At 41.0% G+C, this 24,475-nt stretch overlaps 1 protein-coding gene across 1 annotated transcript; it reads right to left on the reverse strand.

Moving 5' to 3' along the window:
- Positions 1 to 4,914: 4,914 nt before the first annotated feature.
- Positions 4,915 to 23,336, reverse strand: MTMR8 (myotubularin related protein 8; the record flags this gene model as incomplete). The annotated part of the gene is made up of 14 exons (XM_079541987.1): positions 4,915 to 5,196; positions 7,143 to 7,269; positions 8,172 to 8,300; positions 8,717 to 8,917; positions 10,323 to 10,372; positions 11,638 to 11,763; positions 12,840 to 12,949; positions 14,276 to 14,408; positions 16,237 to 16,371; positions 17,316 to 17,444; positions 18,950 to 19,107; positions 21,385 to 21,547; positions 22,191 to 22,313; positions 23,313 to 23,336. The coding sequence occupies 14 exons, from the start codon at positions 23,334 to 23,336 to the stop codon at positions 4,915 to 4,917; spliced, it is 1,890 nt and encodes a 629-aa protein (XP_079398113.1).
- Between the last annotated feature and the right edge of the window lie 1,139 nt (positions 23,337 to 24,475).

Genomic DNA, 24,475 nt, shown 5'->3' on the forward strand with positions numbered 1-24,475 from the left:
AAAGGAAATCACACTCATTGAGATCAACTCGCTACGTAAGAGCCTTCAGATGAATTTACATTTCAAGATATAAAGTTCTGTGTTGAATTTAATTAACAAACAGACCAATCACCACCTTTAAAAAGGCAAGGTATTGATATTTTCTTTTTAAGAAATAAAAATATACTGTAATACAAATGTAACTCTGAGACAAATACATTCAGAGAAAGGACACAGTGCTCCTCTTAATACGGTACAATGTTTTTAAGCAGTGCATTAACTAAAATGACTTTCATGTGCACAGCCACTGCAGCACATTCAAGAATATGGGATTTAATCACACACAATTTTATACAACTGTCCCTCAACAGTTACAGTAGGACAAAATAGCAACTCACAGAAACAGCAAAAACATTTAACATTTTCAGCTGAGTACTATACACAAGCTTAGGCAAGTTCCTACAAAGATCACTTTGTGATGAAAAGTACATACGTGTGCTCCAATACACATGATTAGATCCAGTGCTACAAGTTATTCCAGTAGTATGCTGCTACATTAAATACAAAGGCATATACACACAGGTCAACATTATGAGAAGAAATTAGGTCAACCCTTTTAGCCTACCCTCCTTCTGCATTGCTTCAGTAGTCCAGGAGATGCCAAAAGGACACAGCACTGCATGTTTAAATACTTACACTAACAAATTACAGACTGCAACTGGCACCAACCTGGCTGCTTTTGGTGCTGAAGACACTTAGAAGAACATGCACTTCAACAGGACCTGCTGCTTGTTAATGAAAACAAAACTATTACATTCAGAACAGACCATCTCCTCCCAGCCTGGATTTCAGACATGGGAAATGCTTACACACTCAAGAGGGACAGCATGTAAGCAAGAAATTGCCCCAGCTTCTAATAATAGAACACACACACACAAAAAAGATTCCAGCTTTCAATGCAAAGTGGTGGTGAAGGGGAGAAGAGAAACAACAGTCAATTTTTTTGGTCGCTCACTAATCATCATTACAAAGTAGTGCCAAGAAACTGCTCCTCTGGGGAGTAAGCACTGGAGTTACCAAATGCCAGCTTTACCAGGAAAGGATACAAAGCAGCACCTGGCAGAAGAGCTTACGAATACTTCCCGTCACATTACAGGCTTGCCAGTTGCGAGGGTACTCCGCAAACACAGACCGTGATCCCTAAACGCAATGGAAACAACAGACGCTGGGTCCTTCACCAACTTGGTCATTTCAACCTGCAGCCCAAGGTCCAATTCAAGGCAGTGACCCCACAGATCTCTGCACACCTTTAGCTGCCAGCAATCTCTCTTGCTAGGACTTGGAGACTACATATAAGAATTTAACCACGATACCACAGAGAGCAAGTAAGAAGCGCTCCAGAAAAGGAAAAGTTCTGCATAAGCAGAAACCACCCACAGCAAAAAAGATCTCTCCTTCATCCCTGGCAAAGGAATCCGAATGGAAAGCAGCAAGTTCCACTGTTCAGTTAACAGCTCCCCATAAAAAAGTACTCATTGACTTTGCAACACGCAGGTAGATGATCCACTAGGAATAAATAAGTTACAGGAACTTCTCACCTATACAGTGCTCAAATAAGGAGATTCCTATCTAAGAGCTTTTAAATTTCCCTTAACACTTCCAGGGAACATATACTGAAGTCCCTCACTACTGCCAGCAGGGCACCAGGATCCAGAACACAGGCTGCACGCAAGACTCCAGAAAGCCAACCCCAGTTGGCCAGAGACCTGAGGACACTACAGTGCTTTGAACAGCTGTTCATTTTTTGGTCATAAAACAAAGTCATCTTCAAAACAACAACAAAAAACACCCCTCGTAGCTAAGCTAATGAGTTTTCAAGCAAATAATCTTATGAATTCCAAGAAACCCTGAAAATATATTTCAACTCCCTTAATTTACAGCACCAGCATGAATGATTTTTAGTACGTTGTAGACTTTGGCCAAGTTCACATACATTAATGCCAAACACTGTAAGACCACAGCTCATCACCCTCCCTTCAGCTAGGCTCTACATTTCCAAGTACAGATCTGTGCATTGATTACTAACAGCTCCTACATACTTTCAGTGCATCAAGTAATCTTTTCAGGGTTGTATGCTCCTAAATATCATCTCTCAGAAAGATCTGTGGAGACGCCAGTGTCCTATTTTAGGGATAAGCAAACATTACGCTTGGGGAAAAAAAGACAATCTAGGTTAATTCAAAAGACAAGGCAGTGTGTAAACATAGAAACCTTCTGCAAAATGTTTGTATTTATCTAAAGATTATCGAGTGGCATATCTGAACTCCTCAGTAGTCAAAGTTTGCCTACAATGATCCCGTTTTCATTACAAAAAGCACAGAACCTGTTGACATTTGGAATAACTGGTGCTAAGAACTGCCTTCCTTGGTCTCGTTTACCATTTGTGAGTTATCTATTTCAGAAGCTATGCAAGCCATTCACTACTCTTCTACTACCTACAGAAAGGAGCAAATCTACTGGCTTGTTTGAACAGAGCTCCAAACTGCTGAGCACACATGTGAAATGAGCCTTTAGACTATGAAGAGACAAAACTTACTTTCCAGTGAAAGTCTATGGCAGAACTTTAAATCCTGTGCATTTAGAGCAGCCAGAGTAAGACATGGGTGTAATCTCTCTGCTCGATGAATAGGTGGATATTGCAAACAAGGGCTGGCAGACTATCTAGCTTAATGCTGAGCATGATTAGATTAATGTTAATAAGATCTTTTTAACAGCCCAGAGACAAAACAACAGATAACCTTGAGATTAAAAGAAGATGCATTTGGAAACGAGCATCCCTCAAAATAAACATAGCTGCTCGCATGACGCAGTACGTAGCTGTGATGCTCAAAATATGTTGTGGGTACATTTGCTCAAGTGTAGCTAGGTTCAGTACTTAATGTACTTAGCTTTTAAATCAAGCATACATTTATAAACCTTAAAAACAGCTGCTTTTTAAAACAGACTTAAACATTACTTGTTTTGTAAGTTAAACATTACTTTTAAGGTTTAAAAACCTGTAACACTAGAAAAAGTAGAAAAAAGTTTTTCCTTGCCACTGTAGACACTAAAGCAGCTTTCCTCTGGTGTTACCCTTGTTACTTGAGTCTCTGGGTATGCTTAATAAAACATTTTCTTACCCAGAGGGATAAGGGATAAGAAATCCTCCCACACAGGAGGATTTTTTTCTTCTTTTTTTTCCTTCTCTTCTTGAAAGTGTTCATCTTGAACACTGGAACTTATCCAGTCACCTCACCATAAGTTGTATGCACACCAACAACGGTAATGACAATGCTGTTATGGAGTAACTGGATGTTTCTACTTTTCAGTGTAGATTGGGAGGGTTGATTTTGAAACAAAATATTTTTAAAGTTTTATCATAGAGATTCTGATTTAAACACCTGATTTGAACAACATAGTCCAAAGGAGAGTAAAAAAGCACACTGAATTAAGCTGCATCAAGGGGAGTGTTTCTGCAATTTAAACACATCCATAGGTTAAATCTGTCCAGAACAAGCACTGTGGGATAGCTTTTCTGGGCCATCCATTTCCCCAGGGAGATTAACTTTTGGAATTGAATAAATGGAATATATTTCTCCTTTAAACCTTTGACTTCAACCAGCATCTCCACTGCAGATTAAAGGAACCAAGTAGCACAAGCACTGAACTGAGCCCAACATGGAGCCACAATAATGAGTCAAGATGTTCACTTCTTGATCCAACAGTGGGTGACATCCTGATCTATAAATTTATGTTTTGTCACCAGCTCCACAAAATTACAAAGTTCAATGCTCTGAAACTGTTCCTTCCCTCAGGTCTTGACAATGCAGATTTGTCATACCTAAGGTCCCACGTAATTTTAACATTCACTATCATCACTCAATGGGTGATCAGAAGTGATCACTTTACATCTCATTTCTACAACAGAATACACCTCATCTATAGTTGCCTCATTGAAGGATCGGAATAAAGCACAACAACCCCAAAAAGAATGAGTTACTCACTGAAGTTTAACCAACACCAATTAAGAGAAGAGGAAGACTCCACATGAATTTCAGTATTTCTCGTACATTTCCTCATTTCTGATCTGTCAAAAATTCACGTGCTACAGGCTCTGTGGCTTGCTACACTCCCACAGAAAAGTAAACGAGGTCCATAAAAGCTCACTCTTTCAAAGGTCAGCTTAGAAAGAAGCTGCTCAACTTGGGACCAGCACAGATCCAGGGGAAATGTGGCAGCAGATATAAAACTTTGTTTAAAAATACTGACTACAAAGACAAATAGTACACTCCACACTAAAATAATACCACTACATTGCACAGCTAGATATAAAAATGGTCTCCATAAAAAGGCACAGTTTTTTAACAAGTGTGCATAGGAAACAAAAAAAATGAATCAGTTCTTCCATAAGGTGAAGGTCCATGCAGAGATTCATTTGCAGCCAAGGTTTTTTTTTTTTTCCACTTTTAGATGAACTGAATATATATTTATAACCCTGCACCACCACTGAGAATAAATGCATTGTATCTCCTATTCCCATCATGAATACTGCATCAACTCCTAAACCCCATGTTAATTGGCCATGATGGCTTAAAATAGCAGTACTGCCAGACAATTCTAAGCCTTAAAATAAACATCATACCTCCACTTAAAAATAAGGTTCATACTGTAACTCAGGATAGCCTTCTCAGCAGCTCTGTATGCATCTTCATCATTTTAGCCCCAAAATGATGCAAACCAAACACGGACTGCGCTCGTTACAGCGAGAGCACAGCACCCTGCAAACAAACACAGTAACACTTAGCAGGCTGGCCAGGTGCTCTGCACCCAGGCAGGGTCACAGATCCTCCACGTCTCACAAGCACCTGCTCCACTGAGCACAATTCTCAAAGCTGATCAGTGGTGCTGAGGCTTGCCATCCTTAGCTTCAGAGCTTAAAACATCAACACTGTCATTAAGACGGAGGTCTCGGCGATTAGCCAGGTTCTCCTTGTTTTTCTGGTCCACGTCTGACGTCACATTTGTGTCTCCAACTGAGATACCGTTGGTCAGCACAGGAGGTGGTTCCCCTTCATAATCCTGGGGAGTGTTCAGCATCGACGTTTTTGAAGCAGCACATCCTACTTTAGATAAGAAGCAAGCTTCCCTGGGTAACGGACCATCGAGGAAAGGAAGTTTCTACAAAAACAGAAATACATCATAAAAACAATAATGAAATAATGAATTCCCAGATGTCAGGGGTACACAACAAACACAGCTCCATGTCAGTGCCTCTTTTTCAGCTCCCTAATTGGGAATGAAAGTAACACGTGCAAGTACCTACCTAGATCATTTTGGGTTTTTACGTACAAACGTTAGAAATTTGTTCAATTAACTAACTAGTAAAACTACAGGTTTAAGCCTTCACATAAAGCTAGCACAGGACATTAAGAGGTCTTCTCACTGACATTTTTAGATGACTATCTCACTACTGCATTTGTTATTATTAAGCAACAGAAAGAATATTGCAAGTAGAGTTAAACATAAATATCTACTTCTCTTTTCAAGCAACTGTTCATAGGCACTATGGAGAAAAAAATCCATAGCACTTTAAAAGTTAACAGTATTGACACTTTTTGCTCCCCCTCCCCTCACCTTCCCTCTTGCTGTAACATGACAGTTATCTTTATCTTTGTATAAAGACAGATCTCTAGGTAACCTGATCAGTGCTGACTGAGCTCCTGTGCAGTGCATTGCTGTGTACTTCATTTTGTGGTTTAAAGGAGAGAAGCTGGTTACTCTGGACACCATTTGTGCCCTCCAGCATCACCACAGAAGTGGGAAACGCACAAGCATCTCCTGCCTGCATTAACAGAACACTTCAGCTCCAAGACAGCCACTTCCAGAAGACAATTTAGCCTATGGCCCAGTTACATTTCAGCCATTACATGAAAGCCAACTTTCACTTCAATTCTACTGTTCTGGTAAGTGGCTGAAAACTTTTTCCAGCATCTTGTAAATTAAAAGACAAAGAAAAACTGTGAGGATAAGCTGTAAATATTTTTATTTTTTCACGGGTGGTGATGGGGAAATAGGAGTCCATTCTTTTTCTCCCTATCAACTCCCTGAAGTTTGCTGCATATCAAGTTGAAACTCAGATTTATTTTAATACCTGTTTTGTTTAGAAAATTTGATTAGAAAATTAAAGAACTTCTCAGCCCTGCTGAGGGCTTATGGGCCCTGGTTGATGAAAACTTAACAGGAGCCAGCAAAGTGCACTTCCAGCCCAGAAGTCCCACAGTATCCAGTGTTCCATCAGAGGAGGGGTGGCAGTAGGGTGACAGAGGTGACTGTCGCCTTCTACTCTGCCCTTGTGAGCCCCAGATGGATCCTGGTCTGGGGCCCTCAACACAGATAAGATGTGAAGCTCCTGGAGAGGGTCCAGAGAACAACAGATATGATCCAAGGGTTGGAGCACTTCTATGAAGATAGGCTGAAGGAACTGGGCTTGTTTGCCCTGGAAAAGAAAAGGCTGAGGGGAGACCTCATAGCAGTCTTCCAGTATTTAAAGGGTGTTTATAGACATGGGGGAAATCAACCTTTTGAGTGAGTAGATAGTGGCAGGACAAAGGGAAAAGGTTTAAAACTAAAAGAAGATTTAGATTAGCTATCAGAGGAATTTGGTGGGGTTTTTTTTTGTTTGTTTGTTTTTTAAATGAGAGAGTAGTGAAGTGCTTCAACAGGTTGCCCAGAGAGGCTCTGGAAGCCCCGTCCCTGAAGGTGCTTAAAGCCAGGCTGGATGAGGCCCGAGGCAGCCTAATTTTGATCTAGTAGCTAGCAACACTGCAGTACAGGGTTGTAACTCAACGATCCTTGAGGTCCTTTTCAAGCCAAGCCATTATATGATTCTATGAATGAGAACATCATGGAGCTTGTGCCATCACTCGCCCAACCAACTTTAGCAAATGAGGGTTCTGAGTCAAAGAAGCTGTTTATTACAGTAACATAAAACTTATCTTCTCATTTTGTCCTGCTCTGCAAAGAATGTTGAAGCAATTTTTTTTTTTTTAGTGTCAATGTTTAATCCCAATTATATTTGCCAAAGCCATCCCATGACAAAAGTACTACTGACATTCGGGACTCACATTCTCCAATTCAGATGCATTGTCCTCTAGTTTTATCTTTTGGTTCATGCAGCTCAGTAGATGGTCCAATACACACTGCTTTGGATGCATTCCTTTGTCAAAGCGATTGTACATCCCACACCAAAACCTTAAGAACATGGCAAGAAGGAGAATTAGGCAGCAAGTTTTACACTCCTGGTCATAACAATAAAAACAAGGTGCTTAAGGAGGAAAGTGGTCAACAAACAGATCAGTAATTGATTTTAAACAAAAGCCATAGTCTTTGACTCCAAACTTCAACACTTTTCTTTTTTTTTTTTTTTTTTTTTCTTAAAGCTTTAACAAAGTTCAAGAAAAACCTCTGAAGGGTTAAGTGCTTCTTCCCTATGATACAAATGAGCTGGCAGTAGGCACTGAAATAGGACACAAATACACTTTATTCTGCAGCAGACTCACTCAAGAGCAGTTCACCTTCAAGTCTTTAGTTTGTCCTACTTCCCTACTTCTGTGAAAATCCTCTCTTCCACATTTGCATCCCTCTCTCAGCAGGGAACAGAAGCAGCCAAAAACAAAGCAAAATTACCCAATCCAGCTGAGGGACCCAGGGAGGCAAATACACACTGCAACAAGAAATCCCTTGTTTTTGTGAAAGCCATCCTCACTGCATAAGTCTGGGTGTGATTGGACACTGAAATTAATATTCCTTAATATATGTTAAAAAGGAGGAAAGGAAAAACTTTAACTATTTACCCTCTCGAGTAAACTTGTCAGAGCAAGGAGTTAGAAGTGGGAATGGGTGCATAGATTAATCTACAGATCTGAAATTCATCATCTTTCCTTTCCTCACCACCTTTATTAACATTGAAGAAATTACATTACTGTACCTGCATTTATTCAGAACAATTGCCTATATACCACTGCTCCCACTTTGTGGATGAGGAATGGAGTGAAAAGAAACAAGCCACTCTAAGCAGTGACAAAGTATTTTAGTACACTTGAATTACCAATTTCTGTTACCATGAAACACACCACACACCACAAGCAACTTACTGAAAACTGAATGGTAGTGTGTTGGGTTGAAGCTCTTTGTAAGCTGTAAATCCTCTGTACAAAGGATTTCTCAATTCCTGCTTCTTCTGTAGGAGGAAAGGCCACAGAGAATGGGTCTTCTCAAAGATTCTGTCAATTAGAAATAAGATTTTTTTTTTTTTAGTTATTAGATCAAGTTAAGTAAACTAATTACATTGACTGTTCTGAGCAGAATTAGACTGAGGAAGTTAAGAACTACTTTTGCATAGTAACTGATTAATGTCTTAAAGACAAAATACATCACTGAGAAGCACATACAATCATTTTAAATGGACAGTATCCAGTCCTAAAGCTGTATCTGCAGGTTATTATTGCACTTCAGATAAAACATCTGACCACGGCAGAGGTAATTCATCTGCAATTCTTTCTCACACTGAAGTTATCTGTAAAGTTATCTGTTACCCTTTACAGATTTACAATTACAATAAAAACAAGCACACAACGTGCCCTTTTTCTGACATTTGAAGTGACTTTTAGACTGGTGGCTTCATAAAATGCCAACTCACTTCAGATCTTCACGCTCCTTATGGCAGGTCCCAAGGAAGTTTCCAAACTGGCAGGAATAGACATGATCATGGATTTCCAGAAGAAAGTGTTCATTAAACTCAAATGCACAAGGGAACTGCTGCATGAGCTGCCAGACACATTCAATGAACTGAGTGAAGACAGGGGATACTTCCTTCGGGTCACCATCCAAATGGCCACACCTAGATAGATGCAAACAGGGTTAAATCCTGTGTCACCCCCCCAAAAAAGGGCAGCTTGGCCACTAAACAACTGAGAAATATTCCGGTAGTGAAGAACACGAAAATGTTATTGCACAGCCAAAAATAACACAGTTTATCCTACAACTGCCCATTAAGGTGTGCCACCCTCGCGGGATTAAGCTCTTACAACTTTGCCTTTGCAATACAAAAGGGTTCTGATCAACAGCAAAATCTCACAGTGCTTCCAGACCTGTGTTTTGTGCACAGTGATAAATAAAACCCTAGCAACCCTCCAGTCCTTTCACCAACACAGAATCCAGAGACTGGAGAGTCCACAGCAGCAGAGGAAAAGACTGATATCAAAAGGTAGTGACTCTGAGCAGCCTGCCTGCCTTGCTTTAGTGCTAACCCACATACTAACAGGATACCACAGACACACACAGACTGCACAGCACCCTCTGGACCACAGAAACACAGGGGACAACTGAACCTCAGCTCACCAAGGCAATAACAACATTCCCAAACCACTCAATACGTGGCCAGCATTTTAATAAACTATCAGAAAAGAAAAATACAACCAGGATAAAAAAAACCCACCACCACAGTACTTTTGGAAGGAAACCAACCCCCTGCCATACTACACTGCCTGTTCCTTCTTAACAGGAAAAGCTGGGGGATATTATCTGGAAACCAAGGGAAATAAACAAGGCCCAAGTAGCTGTATGTCTTGAAATAGCTTCTTCTAAAGAAGTAGTATTAAGGGTGCACACATTGCTCATTTTTCCTTATTAAGGGAACAGATTTGTCATGCTACCAAATGGAGGATTCAGTTCCACCTTGAAAATAAAGTCTCCATTCTTAGTAAGCTAGTATCACTATGCAGATCCACTCCCAGCATTCCTTTGGATCTTCAATTTCTACAGAACAATAAGCACCCCAAGGCAACATTCCTTCTAGAAGGCAGCTAACAATTACAGGAATGACAACACTTAATCTGCCTAGAGAATGCAAATCACAATTGATTTTTAGCACTATAATGGGATGAAGTTTCTGTACTACATATGGGGGAAGTCCCAAAAAAGACAGAAAATGCAGAAGAGCATCCCTGCCAGAACATCAGCGCTTGTCACTTAACATGGATGCTTTTTTACAGCTAGGAATATATTCAAAATTCAAACAGCTTATTCAAAACCTTCTATTTCAAAGTAACGACAAAAGGCCACTCTCAAGTAGCACTGGAGAAATAACCCCAGTCATTTCATTGGCTGTAGGTCACCAACTCCAGTGGTATCCAAGTTTTTTTCCTTCCTATTTTTAGAGGGAGCACACAAGTCTGACAACACTGATTAAGTCTCACCATCTAGCCTTCACCCCAGCCATTACACCCAAGGTAACACGTTCTTACCTGTGTGAAAACTTATGGCCCATTGCAATCCACTCCTTTTCTATAAGAACCTTCATTTTCAAAGCAGAGGTTGGGGGAAAAAATAGAAGTATTACTTATTTACAAGCCTTTGATGGTAATTCCATACAGCTCAAAACCAATGCTACCTGACAGTACTATTTCAAGCACAACCACAGAAGTCAATGAAAACTCTTAACAGCAATTTACACATTGTTTATCCACTACACCGTAATCTATCCACTATTTGTAATCCAGTACTGTGTGTCTTGCTACATCATACAAATATCAATTCCTGACATCATCAGCCAGAGACCTAAAGAAAAGAAAGACAGGAACTCACAAGAGATCTCTTTCAAAATTGTTACACTGATTTTTTTCCAAACTTTTTGCTTTCTTGACAGTTCTGTTGCATTCATCTAGGAATAACTGCTGCCTTAGGATCCACGCATACAAACTATTTTGGCAGAGGACAAGGATTTGTCCCTTTCAGTTACAGCTCCTGATCCTAATCAAAGCTATGTTCATCACACAGAATTGTCCAGAGCACTACTGAAGCCCACGTATGTGTTGTACTGGTATAATTTTAATTGTTTAAAGGCTGCAGTGTAATCCAGAAGCAAAAAGTAATAATTAAAAAACAGCGTGTAATGAAAGGAGCAGGCCTAGCAGTGCAATGCAGCAAGGGAGGCAAAATCTGCATTGCTCTGATCTCAAGGTTTCTTTTAAGGAACTCTGAGAAAGAGCAGCAAGTTGTCTTTGGGGTGATTAACAAAACGAGACGACTGGAAAGATCACAGATCTGTCTGTATTTATGTAGTGATGGCTTCATATAAGAAATACCTTACTGCAGAAGCAAAGGCCAAATTCTTGTGTTGTGGCTTTAAAATAAATCTTGAACAATACTCAGACCTGATATGATATACAGGTTATGTATTTCCCTGTGTACTTCAGAGTTCAAAATCCTAGAAGAAATCCTCACTGTAACAGCCTTAAATGACCAACTTCTTCACCACTTTTCCTGTGGATTGCTGCCAGTTGCTCCCTTTACTCACTCATATCTTGCTGCAGTGCCTCAATAAAGGCTCTTATGGACTTTCAAGGAAACAAAGATTTGGGAATTGTAAATTAACTACCACTGTTCTGTGCCTATAGTGTACAGAGCAATTAAAGCTTGTTGAAAGAATCAAAGCTGTTTTTATATAGGTCACCTACTGTTTGTTCCAGGAAATGGCCTGAAACTTAAATTAGGCCTTGTTTACTTTTCAAATCCAAGGAGCATTTTTTATTTTTGAAATTCCAACACCTATGTTCTTACCATGAAGCCTTTAAAAGTCCTATAAAATGGATCTAGGAGGAGGCTAGCCAGGGAGCAGACCTGTGCTGTGCGGTCCCACCCATCAGAGCAGTGCACCAATACGCTGGCCTTTTCATCTTTCACAGCCTGTGAAGAAGAGCAGACAGAACACTTTAGCAGCTTTCTGGTTTGGTTACTGTAATTAAATGCTATCCCTTCATCTGCATTTACCGGATTGTTCTCAAACCTAAGGGAAAAATTTGTCATTTCTAATCTGAACCATAGAAAAACACCATTTCTGGGCATGCAGCCATCAGCCCCAACTAGAATAAAATGCTGCAGCATGCCTTGTCAGCAACACAGATCATCAAGGAACAAAAATCCTCTGATCTGAAAACACTTCATCTTCTGAAATGCCATGAATTTTCAGTCCTTTCCTCTGAGGGAGGATTTGGTAGATGAGTAAAGAATAACTAGAAGCTTCAAGAAAAACAAAAACAAAAACAGAAGCGCTCTCACAAGCATCACCTTCTTTCCATTTCTGTATTGCTGGCAGAAAATAGCTTTTTGCTCACTACACTGAAAAGTTTTAAGAGAAAAGACAACGTTTACAGAAGTGACTACTACTACAGTTTGTCATCTGCATTCCCTTCACTGTTGCTGAAGAACAACGTGCTTTATGGACTCTTCTCTCTTGACTGACCTGCAAAGCCACGCTCTTCAAAACATCTGCAGAAATGAGGACTCAATTGAAAAATACAAATCTGTGATGCCTGCATCTCAGCAGAAAGCAGGATGGTCTAGAGAATCCCCCAATTAAAGCACAACAGTCCAACAATTAGTGAGCATGCTGCATTAAGAACATAAGGTTACAAACTGTTTGTACTCCTAAACATGCTATAGGGTACAGAGTTTTACAAGCGTCATTTGTCCACACTCTGCGATTCCACTCATTTCAATGAGTTTTAAGGATGTCAGAGAATCATAGAATGGCCTGAGTTGAAAAGGACCTCGAAGATCATCTAGTTTCAACCCCCCTGCTGTGGGCAGGGTTGCCAAGAAGTCCAGATAGTCCTACTGATTGCATTAGAACAAATGGCTCTCTCAATTCCAGTGGTATTTCCTCTAGTCCCATGAAGGAACTAGGAGAAAGAGAACTGGGCTATTGACTTGATGTACTCCAAGCACAGGTTTTTCAGCTGAAGCTCAGTATATAAATTTACCTTTGCAAGAAAGACGCTTGCATCCATTACAGCCTTTATGTGCCGTAACCAACCCGAGTTCTCCAGCCCAGTAAGGAAATCACTCATCGATGGAGACTTTGTTTCACACACTAAGAACACAAACAGAATAATTAGCTGAGACTCTACTAACATTCTTTGCTTTCCCCATCATCACCTTTTCGCAGCAGCAGAGTTTGGTAGATTCTAAAAGCTCATACTCTGATCTAAGTGTCTGCCTAAGGAAAACGACTGGTTGCATATCTAGACACAATCCAGCAGTTTTTTTAGCTACAACAGAACTTGAGATATAAAAGGATCTTCCTCCTCCTCCTTCTAGAACTAAGTCAGTTTTATTTTTTCAGCTGAGCTCCCTCTGTTAAGATCTGGCATTCAGTGGCACTCCACACCAATGACCCTCACACAGACACCTAACAACCACCTGAGGTTCAAAGAAAGGAGAGCTCTAACTTGTAACATACAACCTTCGAGGTTCCTCCTCCACCAGCACAGAATAAATCTGCCAGCCACAGGCAACTGAGGACTTACATTTGTGTTAAAGCCAATCCCAATCGTTGTGTGAATAGCCTCATTTTTCTCCAAGGTCACTACAGACCCTGCAGAGCTACCTGGCCAGGCAATTGGCAGCATCAATTATTCAGCTACTTGAGGCTAGATGGCCATTATGCTGACTACTAAAACCTTAAACTTGTATTTTCAATGACAGCATTTGTACTATAATTAAAACTAAACACATGGACCAGAGAAGGATTTACAGCACCTACTCTGATGTGGTTTTCATCTTTGTCAACACAAGGAAGTTAACAAAGCTGGAAACAAACTAGCAGAGTATGCCTGTTTGATCCAAGGTGCTCTCATCAACTTCAGTGCAACTTCCAGAATTACACCAACAAGCTCAATCAGAAACTGATCTCATATAGAGCTCTCATCTCTAAGTCTTCAGAAAATCAGGAGAATTTATCTTTCAAGTAGACATACTGTTTAACACCAAAATAGCACAAACTATCCAACAGAAATCTCAGAAAAGTATCTCAACATCCAATGACAGCTTCATGGTTGCATTAAGCTACTAAAATAAAACTACCTGAGCAGTACAGTAAGTTTTTCTAGTCTTTTAATTTGGAACATTTAAGAAATTCACATTTTAACTAACTAATAAAATTCAGAAATGTTGTTCATGTTACCTGCTAAGTTTGATTCCCTATAAAACTAAGCACAGCAGTGTATGAAATAGCTACCAGGAAAACATTTTAAAACTGGTATCTTCAGCCACTTCAATAAAGCAGACAAACTAAGTTACTTTGACTAATTTATCACAGCACCCAAGTCCACGCCTACTTGTGCACATAAGACAGATCATATATTGGTCAAAATTAGGTAGAGGCAATAGAAAGGCCAGCTGCATGCACACTACTTACCTTCCAGGAGCTTCTGCAAGCTGTTCCGCATCACATGAATGTTTTCAATGCCAATAAATTTAAAGCGAATGTTATCGTAATTGTCTTCATTCTCATAACCCTTCCCAGCAGCTCGGTTGGCCATGGCATTTAACTGTCAGATTCAAAGGAAGAGGATGGAAAAGAGAGAAAACAACAAGAAACAATACAATCTGCTTGCCAAGTCTTTTTGTGTGTTTGCTTGTCATCTCCCAGAAGGCACACTCAACAAAAGCTGCTACTCAGGTGTGCTTCCCCACCTCCCCACACATCACTTTCAGACATTTTACTAAATGTATGTCAGCATCTCCAGTCCATTAGTCACGTGCAGAGATTCAGTAAGACCTTGGCTAGCACATCTTATGCCAGGCAAAATCAAAGCCTGACCCAACAGCAAAAGACTGCTGTCACAAGGAAGGTAAAGAGACTGTCTGTCTTCACTGTGAAGCTACATAAAAAAAGATGCAGACAGAAGGAAACAAAGTAAAACTAGGAATGCCACTTCATGAATAACATACATACATGGTAGTATAGAAGTAGTTAGAGAATTCCAAAGCTTTTCATAGACATGCATGCACACATAAAATAAAGCCATCTGAGGGAAACACAGAACATCAAGATTGAGCAAGAAGAATACAGCAATTGAGTGGAAGTGCAGAAACAAAGTTGAAAAGCTGCCAGTTGTGTTAATAATCACCCCAAATTGCTCAAGAGCTGCCCTAATCTTCAGCGGCGAAGAGGAAAAGAGTACCTCAACCTCCCACAACAATTTGCTAACACAGAAAGGAGAGAAGGAAAAAAAAAAAAAAGACATCGATATCTGAACATCTTAAGAGTAACTGAGTAATTCTGGTGCTTCAGTTCTATCCATCCAGGGCACGACACGGTGCTTTGGAAGGGAGGCTGATCACAAGTGTTCCTTTTCACCAAATCTATCAAAATTACCATCATTAAGGACAGATTCCTGTGGAACAGCTGATACTAGAAGCTGTGCATGCAGAAAAACCATGCTACAAACAGACTGTTCTGTAATTAAATGGAGATCTCTTATAGAACATCATACTATAAAAAGACAAAATGCATCTTGAAGCAACAGGTGAAGCACTCTGTGCTTTCCCCAAAGGGTTTTTCCCTCCAGGCCCTCTCCACAGTTTAACTATGTTTGTAGTTTCTCTAAAGTAACTCTAAAATCTGAACATGCAGCAGTTTCTCAGAGCAAAATCTATGTTAGATTTTTATATTTAATCATGTGCTGTGCAAATCCTTGTCCTGACTTGCTTGTGTTCCCAATCAATATGATTACAAGCCAATCATTTGATTTAGTTTCTAAACTCAGTTCTTCAGATCATTACAGACAGTATTTTGCCTGTTTCTTCAAGGTTACTCTTACGTGAAGACCACAACAAAGTTCTAGCTCCAGAGAGTGGCTACCAACCAAGTAGCTGATTGTATTAAATTCCAAGCTGAGAGATCATTAGTGTTTTGTTTTCTTTTACTGAGGCAAAATTGTTCTCAGATTCCATACAGACCCACTTCTGCCACCAGGTAGGCAGACAAAAGCACTTCAGTCTTGCACAGCTGATTCCGAAAGCGTCTCTCCAACCCAATGTTTTAAGAGCACATCTTCAGAATGGCTCACTGTTTCAGCCAGCTTCAAGACTGCTGGTCATCTCAGGTGATCCCTACCACAAATCTCAACCTAGAGCACTCCAGGAGTACAAGCATTCTTAACAACACTTGACATTACAGTTTGTTATTCACAAGCATTCACCATATCCAGAGACAGAACAAGGAGCCTGATTCTGAATTCATCACTTAAGACTGACACAATTTAACCTAAAGCTACCTGAGAAAGCCTTAGCAGAGTAGTAACGATTAATTGGAAACAGCCTTGCTAGCACAGATACAAGCTCTAGAAGTAACCACAAACCACATGAAGATACCTTTGGCCTTGTGTCCACAACATACATGAAGGGACTCCCAGGGTTGGCTTCTCTGATTGCCTGCAACATTTGTTCATCCTCCAGACAACGAGCACTGAACCCAGAGAGGGGTTGGCTACAACGACATATCGCAGCCTGCAATACACAACAGATCACACTTCAGGGCGACGCAGCAGAAACAATCTGAAAGCAGGAAATATCACATCATTGATTTTATATCTCACATGTTCAGTGAGATTCAGCTTCTTAGGTGGACATGCAGAATTGCCATTGGAATATTCCACAAAACTAGGATTTTGAGAATCTTCAGAAACAGATATATAACAGAATAAAGGAGCCCTTTATTGCTCTGCTCTCAAATCCTCTGTCAGATTAACATGCACTATACCATGCTACATTTCAGTTTGGCTCAGTAGCTGTTACCCACACAGAACTGTGCTGGGCACGCTACAGGAAAAGTTCAGCTGTTGCCAGCACAACCCCACAGGCGCCCAGGTCGAGGCACGCTTCCTCAGGAAAACAACAACTTGACTGTGACAGCATTTTCCTAACATCTGCATCTAAAACACTGCTGAAACAGCACAGTTAAAAATTTACATTGTGGTCTTTAGTGAAGGAAAAAAACACAACAAAACTGAAACCTTCACTTATTCTGAGTGAAGAAGAGTTATTTCAGGGCAGTTCTTCCTCTTCCTGAGTAAGAAAATTTAGCTGAGTTAACATGCATCTTGTTAAACATTATTCAATATAGCTACAGGCAATCAGAAACAGTACATTAAAATAAGCACACAGAAAAAAAAGCACAAAAGACATTCCTGAAAGCTGATAAGAAATTTCCAGACAAGAAGCTTGAAGAGCTTGTGCTTTTTACACCGCACTGCTATGTCTCTGGTATGTAGCTTATTCTGCGACTCAAAGCAATTCTAGAGCCCTTACGAAAAGAACACATAAACAAGAAGTTAAAGCACTTCAATAATGACCTCATTCCTTCCCTTCACTGGAAGGGAGCTGCACAAGAAGGGGGACCCTTGCTCTCCAGCCCCACCCCACCCAAGACAGCAGACAGTTGAACTACTTACATTGTTTTCTTTATATAAGTAAGAAAGCACTGGAATCCGCCCCCTGCTTCTGAACCTTGAGCTTCCAATCACTGTTGCCTTACTAGCAGCTCTAGGCACCACAATTTCTGGAGGATATGTGTTGCAAACCTGAAGTGAGAAGAAAGAATTTAGATGTTACTGTTTATCAATTCAAGACACAGGACTACTTCGTTTTTAGTATACGATCTCACATTTATAAGCAACAATACATTCTTCACTACAGTGTATCAAAAACCATATCTGAAGCATCAAGGCATTAGAATGCATCTAGGAAAAAACAACACAAGGGAATGGGTAAAAATAAAACAATATGGTAACAAACAATTTTGCAGTGGAGCCCCAAAACTGAATTGCACAGTGTGCCACATGTTCTGAAAGGAAGTTCTTCAAAGCCATACATTCTATGAAAGCTACTAAATTATCACAAAAAAAATATGAGTAATTATATTTTAAGATTTCCCTTTAAATCTCCAACTAGAAATGAGCTTGTAGCCATCAGGTATCATCCTCACAAAACAGCCTGATCCACTTTCCTCAAAAAGCCATAGTCTTTTCAGCAGATACTTTAAAGATGAGACATCCTCCAAGCCTTTACTTGAGGCTTGACAAGTTTCAAATGCACACTGGAAACTCTGAGGAAATTGCTAAGCATTGCCAATTGAAAGTTACATAATAGCAAGTAAAGCTTCAAAACCATCAATATTTTAGATACCCACATTCTGATGCCTTGATGGGAAGAGCACTTCCCACGTCATCTCAATTCAGGCATCCAACGATGGCCACTTAAAACTCCAGTCATTTCTGACAGAAAGGCATACACTACTTCAACCCAAAGCATAACAATAAAAAAAAATGGTGGGGAGAGAATGAAGAGCACAGAGGAAGGATTCAGGACAACATACTGGTATCGTCCTCACTCAGAGATATCCAGCTTATTTTAGATAGAAAGACTGTGCATAAAACCAGAGGAAACAGAAAGGGAAACTGTACAAAGCTGGAGTTTGAGTAAACTTGTTGAGTAATGTTTCCATTTGATGTTGTTTAGACCTAACCTGACCTTAAAGAGAAGGAAATAGCAGAAGCAAGTTAGAACTGAAACAACTAAGTTTTTCCTTTGCATGAGATCTAAACAAGCAAAAAAAAAAAAAAAAAAAAAAAAAAAAAAAAAAAAAAAAAAAAAAAGAAAGCATCTTCAGTTTCTGTTTTTTCCTTCCTTACTCTAGTCCCTTGTCACTCTGCCTTGATCCTCATCAAGCCAAGCCACTCCCATGTATTCCTCCTCTTAACATCTCTCATCACACAGGAGGGACACAGTCTGGAAATACATAAAGAACTTAAGGGTACTTCAAGTTCTTGTAGCAGATGGTTTGACATTTCTCTAGAAAAATAAGTAGCTGGTATTTTGCCAGAGGAATCAAAGCAAACCAAGGTGACTCCGCAGCTCTGTTCCTTCTTAGCATCATTATCCACAACTTCACATTAAGCTGCTGCATCGATTAAAACCAACTGAGCTCATTTTTCCCCAGAGGCAACACTTATGCAGCAGCAGGATTGCTGAATGTCATTAACACAAAGAGATATTGCACCAACTGGCTACTATGGACAAGAATTACCTCGTAGTCTTTATTAAGATCTGTTATTTCCCAGTAGTCATTTGGGATTCCCATACGCTGGTAATCTACTTTCAAATCAATCAGTTTCCATCCAATCTCCCGGTTATCTTTAGACATTTTAGGATTGTAGGAGAAAGCATAAAGTTCTTCAGGTTTCACTAGGAAGAAGAAAAAAATTAATTAGTTATAATTCAAGACAGAAAGATCAGGATCTCTTCCTAAAGGTTTTTGTTCTGGCCATCACTGTGCAAGCCACTGAGGTACAGATGTACAACAACTGATACAAAGATTAACAATTATTCAGCTGAGAGCAATCAGAAAACAAGCGCTTTTTTTTCCTCCACAAAAGCCAAGGGCTGTGTGACTGCTGTATCCATAGTTGGCTATACTGCAGCAACAGCTATTTTATTTACGTTCCTGCACCAAAGATCACTTTGTAAATTTCACTCATCTAAGCAAAATATTCAGACTGGTTTTGACGCCTTAGAAAAATACTGAGTACTACAACAGAACAGTGTGGATATCTGGAGTTTCTCAGTTCATCAAAAACTTTCCTAACTTTTATCAAGAAAGAATTATAAGCATGCAAGTTTCAGCCATAATGCAACGTTCCTCATGTTTATAAGGTTTCACTCTGGGTAACACCAAGTGCCAACAATTCATATGCCGATCCTCAGGAATTTCCAGTAATCCTTTCCCCACAGGCAGGGAGATGTGCTACAGCATTCTGTTACAATTAAAACTTCAAAATTTCTGGGAAAAAAACCCCTACTGAATTTTCTGCAATACGCATGCTCCAAGAGACTGATATTCTAAGAATGAATGCAGAATTAAAAACATTTATGAATGAAGAGACCTTTTCTGTGAAGCATTCATAAAAAAGCTCTTGCAAAGCTTCAAGTTCAGTGCTCAACAGTGAATTCTGAGCTGCATGGAAAGCATGACGGACGTACTGAGTATTATTGGTGGCCCAACAGAAGCTTCAGGCTGTACCTGACAAATGATAATTTCTTCCTCCCTCCATCTCTACCTTTCCAATTTCCCCTCACTCTCCTCAGGAAATGCAAATCCCACCAATAACTCCTTTGGTTGATTCCCAAGGCAGGAAGCTCTCCGGAGAGCACACCTGGCAGTGTGTGATAACACAGCCAGGTTACCAGACAGGTAACCCATACCTGTCAGTCATACACATGCAAACTATAAATAATCAGATGCTCTGACAAATAACATGAAGGAAAAATACATACAAAAAATTTAAACCAAATGAGTACAAAAATCGAAAGTACAAAAATCAAACAGAACAAAAGAAAGAGCTACAAAACGTTACACCAAACTACACAAAAGAAACTGACTGATGTGATCTCCTGCAGTGACAGCTCCCACGCTTCAAGATGCTACAGAACTGTCTCATTTTCAAAACTGAAAGAACAGTGACACCTTTTAAACACAACAGCAGAATTCTGACAGAAACAGCAGAAAATTAGAGCTTCATAACTAAGAAAACTCGACAGCCCAGGACACGAGGAAAAAGATGGGAACTGACAAGAAGCTCTAATCTCCATAGGTGGCTCAAAGCCAAACTCAATAAAACACTTCTACTGCAGTACTTCTAATTAATTCCTATGTGATGACCAGCATGAAGCAGACTGATGCTATCAACTCTCTTCCTTTGAACTACTGCTAAAGTTACAAAATGCAACACCAAGCAGGGTCTTCATAATAAAGCAGGACTTCAAACATTGGTTCAGTAAAGGAAACAGAAGCTGCTGAAGATGGAAGCAGGTAGAAAATGGAATGCTGTCCTGCAAGGAGAACAAACAGCCTGAAAATTCAACCTTACACTAAACAGCTGAGCCCTGAATAGACCACAGGCTTCTGAGGATGTTTTGCATCTACTTGGAGACTGATTCCAAGACAGGACACCAAGGTGAAGCATAGGGTTTCACATCCAAAAGAAAATAAACACTAAAGAGTTACCTAAACGTGCTACTGGGAAACAACAATAACATTTACAACTTTGTGGGATCTGGAATTCTATGGACATCTGGCTCAAATGGCAAGAGCAGAGCTATGCACAGCCATGAGCCAAATCACAGAAATGACTGGCAACAACAGAACTGAAGTAACACCTGGCACATGTGCCACACTCTGGCCAATCAACTCTGCACTGGTCTTCAGAAGATTCCTCATTTCCACTGCCAGAAGAAGTGTGCTTACTTTACAAGCAAATTGTTTGGTGCACAGAGTAGCAATCTACTGCACCAACACACACAGATCACCTCTGACAGTGCGAGTACATTCTGATTTCACACCCTCCTCTCCTGCTCTGCTACAATAAAATCAGTAGTGTGACAGGCAAAGCTTTCACTAGCGCTCAGATGAGCCTTTGAGCTTACTGCATTTCAACAGTTTAAGAAACAGACTGACCCAAATACCTGGTTGTGAAAGTTTGAGCAAGGAGGTATACACTTCATGACAATCACGTTCCTGCCCAATAACAAAGTGAGCCACGTGGAAGTTCTTGCAGTGAATAAGGAGTGGGCATCCAGCTGTGGTCAGAGGCAATTTTTCTACAGTTGCAATATGATGATGCAGAATCTGAAAAACAGGAGATAATCAAAATCTTTCAGATAACACTAACAAGGCCATAAGCTGTACAAGCAGACTGGAAAGCTGTGCAATACACTATCAGCAGAAAGTGAATTGATTTATGACATTTATCAAGCAAACATAATAAACATCCAGACTGCGTACCCAAAGGCTATATAACAAAGAGCCAGACTGAAAGAACACAAAGTATTTTTAGAGACTGATATGTAGAACCAGGTAGACCCAATTACAAGGAGCAGAATTATCTTCTTCTTACTTCTTTTCCACCCACAAACACAACGTATTAATTACAAAATAGGAATAATGAAACAAAGGTTGCTAATTTCAGTGCCAGTTTTACACTTCAAAGTCCTGTAAATTCAAGTTTGGTGGCTTTGTACATTGAGCTTGAAGCCATTAGACATGTTCATTTTGTTCCTAAAACTATTGGGTCACACAACCATTGTGTTCGTTTCCTCCCCAAAGGGCAATTTCTGTTAAACATTTGGTATCCAAACACTACAAAGAACTACAACTTCAGAATTCATGGAACTATTCATGAGAAGATGAGAATTCATGGAACTCATATTGGATATGAGATCTTTAATCTTTTAAAACTTGTATTTAAACAAGCTCCAAGTATCACACATACCCATGTTTCTTTTCTAACTTCAGCAGAAGCATCTACATAGATAAGATGGGTAGCTGTCAGGTATAAAGTCCCGCTTGCTGCCTTCCTATTTGTATAGCGATCCAGTAATTTCACATTTTCCACCTGCAATAAGAGCAAAGGGTTATAAAGTAAATTTAGCCCTGATCAAAGAAATTCTAAACATCTGCTGAACCACAATCATGCCACGGCTAAAACAGAATTCAGGGAACAAGAAAAACCTAAGAACTACGTGCACCAAACCAGCTTTACGGTATACATTAACAGCAGGAAAAATAATCTTAAAGTCAAAAAGGTTAAATGAACTGTCAAGATCTAGCAGCAGCATGAAGAAAAGGATCGCTCTGTAGCCAAGGCGATCAAAGTTTGTTGTTGTGCCAGCTGCGGAAACAACGAGACAGCAAAGACAACAACAGACAAGGCTGCCCATGTTTGGTGCCATCAAAGCACTGCTGGGAAAGAAACGGCCGCGCCAGTCTGACTGCCAGCATCTCGGTCCTCACAGAAGGCACCGCTGCCCGCGTGCACTTACACATTAACTGCATCACATCTCATAAACCACACTAAGCTAACCAAAACAAGTTTTAAGAGACACAGGCACAGACACACACACAAAAAAAGTTGTTTAAAAAAAATATCTACATGTGTGTTGTGTTTTTTTTTTTTTTTTTTTTTTTTTTCCCCAGCCTATCTGTTTGTTAGTTATGGAATTTCTCTTTCCTTCTAAAGCAAAAACCAAAAGTTAGAGGGGAAAAAAACTGGAAGGAAATGCACATCTCAAGAGCCTTATCTGCCCTGAAGGAAAGTTCGCTGGTTTATGACCACAGAGTACACAGATGATCCACTTACAGGCGCTTGCAGTAACGCCGCCCAGTCCTAGAACAGACGCAGGGCGCTCCTCACACATCGCCTCTCACACATCGGCTCCTCACAACCAGCGCCCGGCCTGCGGCTCCGCCAGCACGGCCCTCCGCACGGGGCAGCGGGCACCGGCCTGTCCCCTCACCCGCCCCCAGCTCCAAAATCCAGCGTTCTACACGGAGCGGAGCGAAGCCGAGAGAGGAAGAGGCGCAGCCCGCGGATCGCAGCGCGGCGGCCGCTTACCTTCGGCGTGGTGATGTGCTCCATGATGGCACCGCCCGCACCCCAGCTCGCCCGCGCGGCCGGGCCTCCGCCCCGCCATTTGCAGCGGGCGGCTCCCGCCCCGTCGCAAATCTCGCGAGATGCTGGCGGGGCGGGGCGGAGTGGTGCCGCGGCCGCCATTTTGAGCGAGGGCAAGTGCCCTGCGGGGATCAGCTGTGCGGGCGACGGCCCCTACTGAGGCCCCTTCATCCCGGCACATTCAGGCTCGCTGCGGAAAGGTGTGGCGGCAGATTTGTCCTGCGCTAATACATGAAGTGAAACAAAAGTGGTCGTGCTTGCTTTACACTCAGAACATAATACCTCCCATGGATAGCCGAGCTCCATCCTGAGCAACTGCTGTAACCGAGGCTAACCTTCACAAACCCGCTGCAGCCCCCGCAATGAATATTGACAACATTAGGCAAACCCAAGGGCAGCACTCTCCCCTGATGCTCACACCAACCTAACCCCGAATTTGCTGAGGAATTGAGGATTGCCCTGCACGTGGCAGACGGTTGGAGACTCACGATCCACGAGGTCCCTTCCAACCCTGGCCATTCTGTGATTCTGCGATAACCTTCCATCCACTGATAATTGGCACTATTTAATTGCTACCAAGAGGCAGCGCTGATGCGACAAGCAGGGGTGTCTTTCTTGCATGCCCCCATAAGAGAGGTGTTACCACCTGAGCTAAGGTGGGAAGGAGAAAGGACACAACGCAGGTATTCCTGCATTTTTCCTACTGCACTCCTCAGAACTTGCAGAACATGCTCACAGCAGCGAGCACCTCTCTTCATTCCTTCTGAATGCTTCACTTCGAGGGAGGATGAGGCACACCAGTGCTGGGGTCACCAGGTGTCAGTGGGAGCCCCACTGCAACCAGCTCCCTCCCAGGAGCCAGGGGTAGAAGTGCATACAGCACCTGCCTGCGCCAGTCCACTGTTACAGATCGCTCGCTCCTCCATGAACAAGAGCTGAGTGTTAGGACCACTGTAATTATTGCATCCTGTTATTAGTGAGTAAAAAAAACTTGCTGATGGAAACCCAATGTCCAAGAAAGCACATGATTGAAATTGGAAAGGGACTGTATTTCACAATGCCCTCATTGTTTTTCTAAGCACACATCTAAGGAAGCTCATTCAGAC

Source organism: Tetrao urogallus, assembly GCF_951394365.1.
Source record: "Tetrao urogallus genome assembly, chromosome: 13".
Lineage (NCBI taxonomy): Eukaryota > Metazoa > Chordata > Aves > Galliformes > Phasianidae > Tetrao > Tetrao urogallus.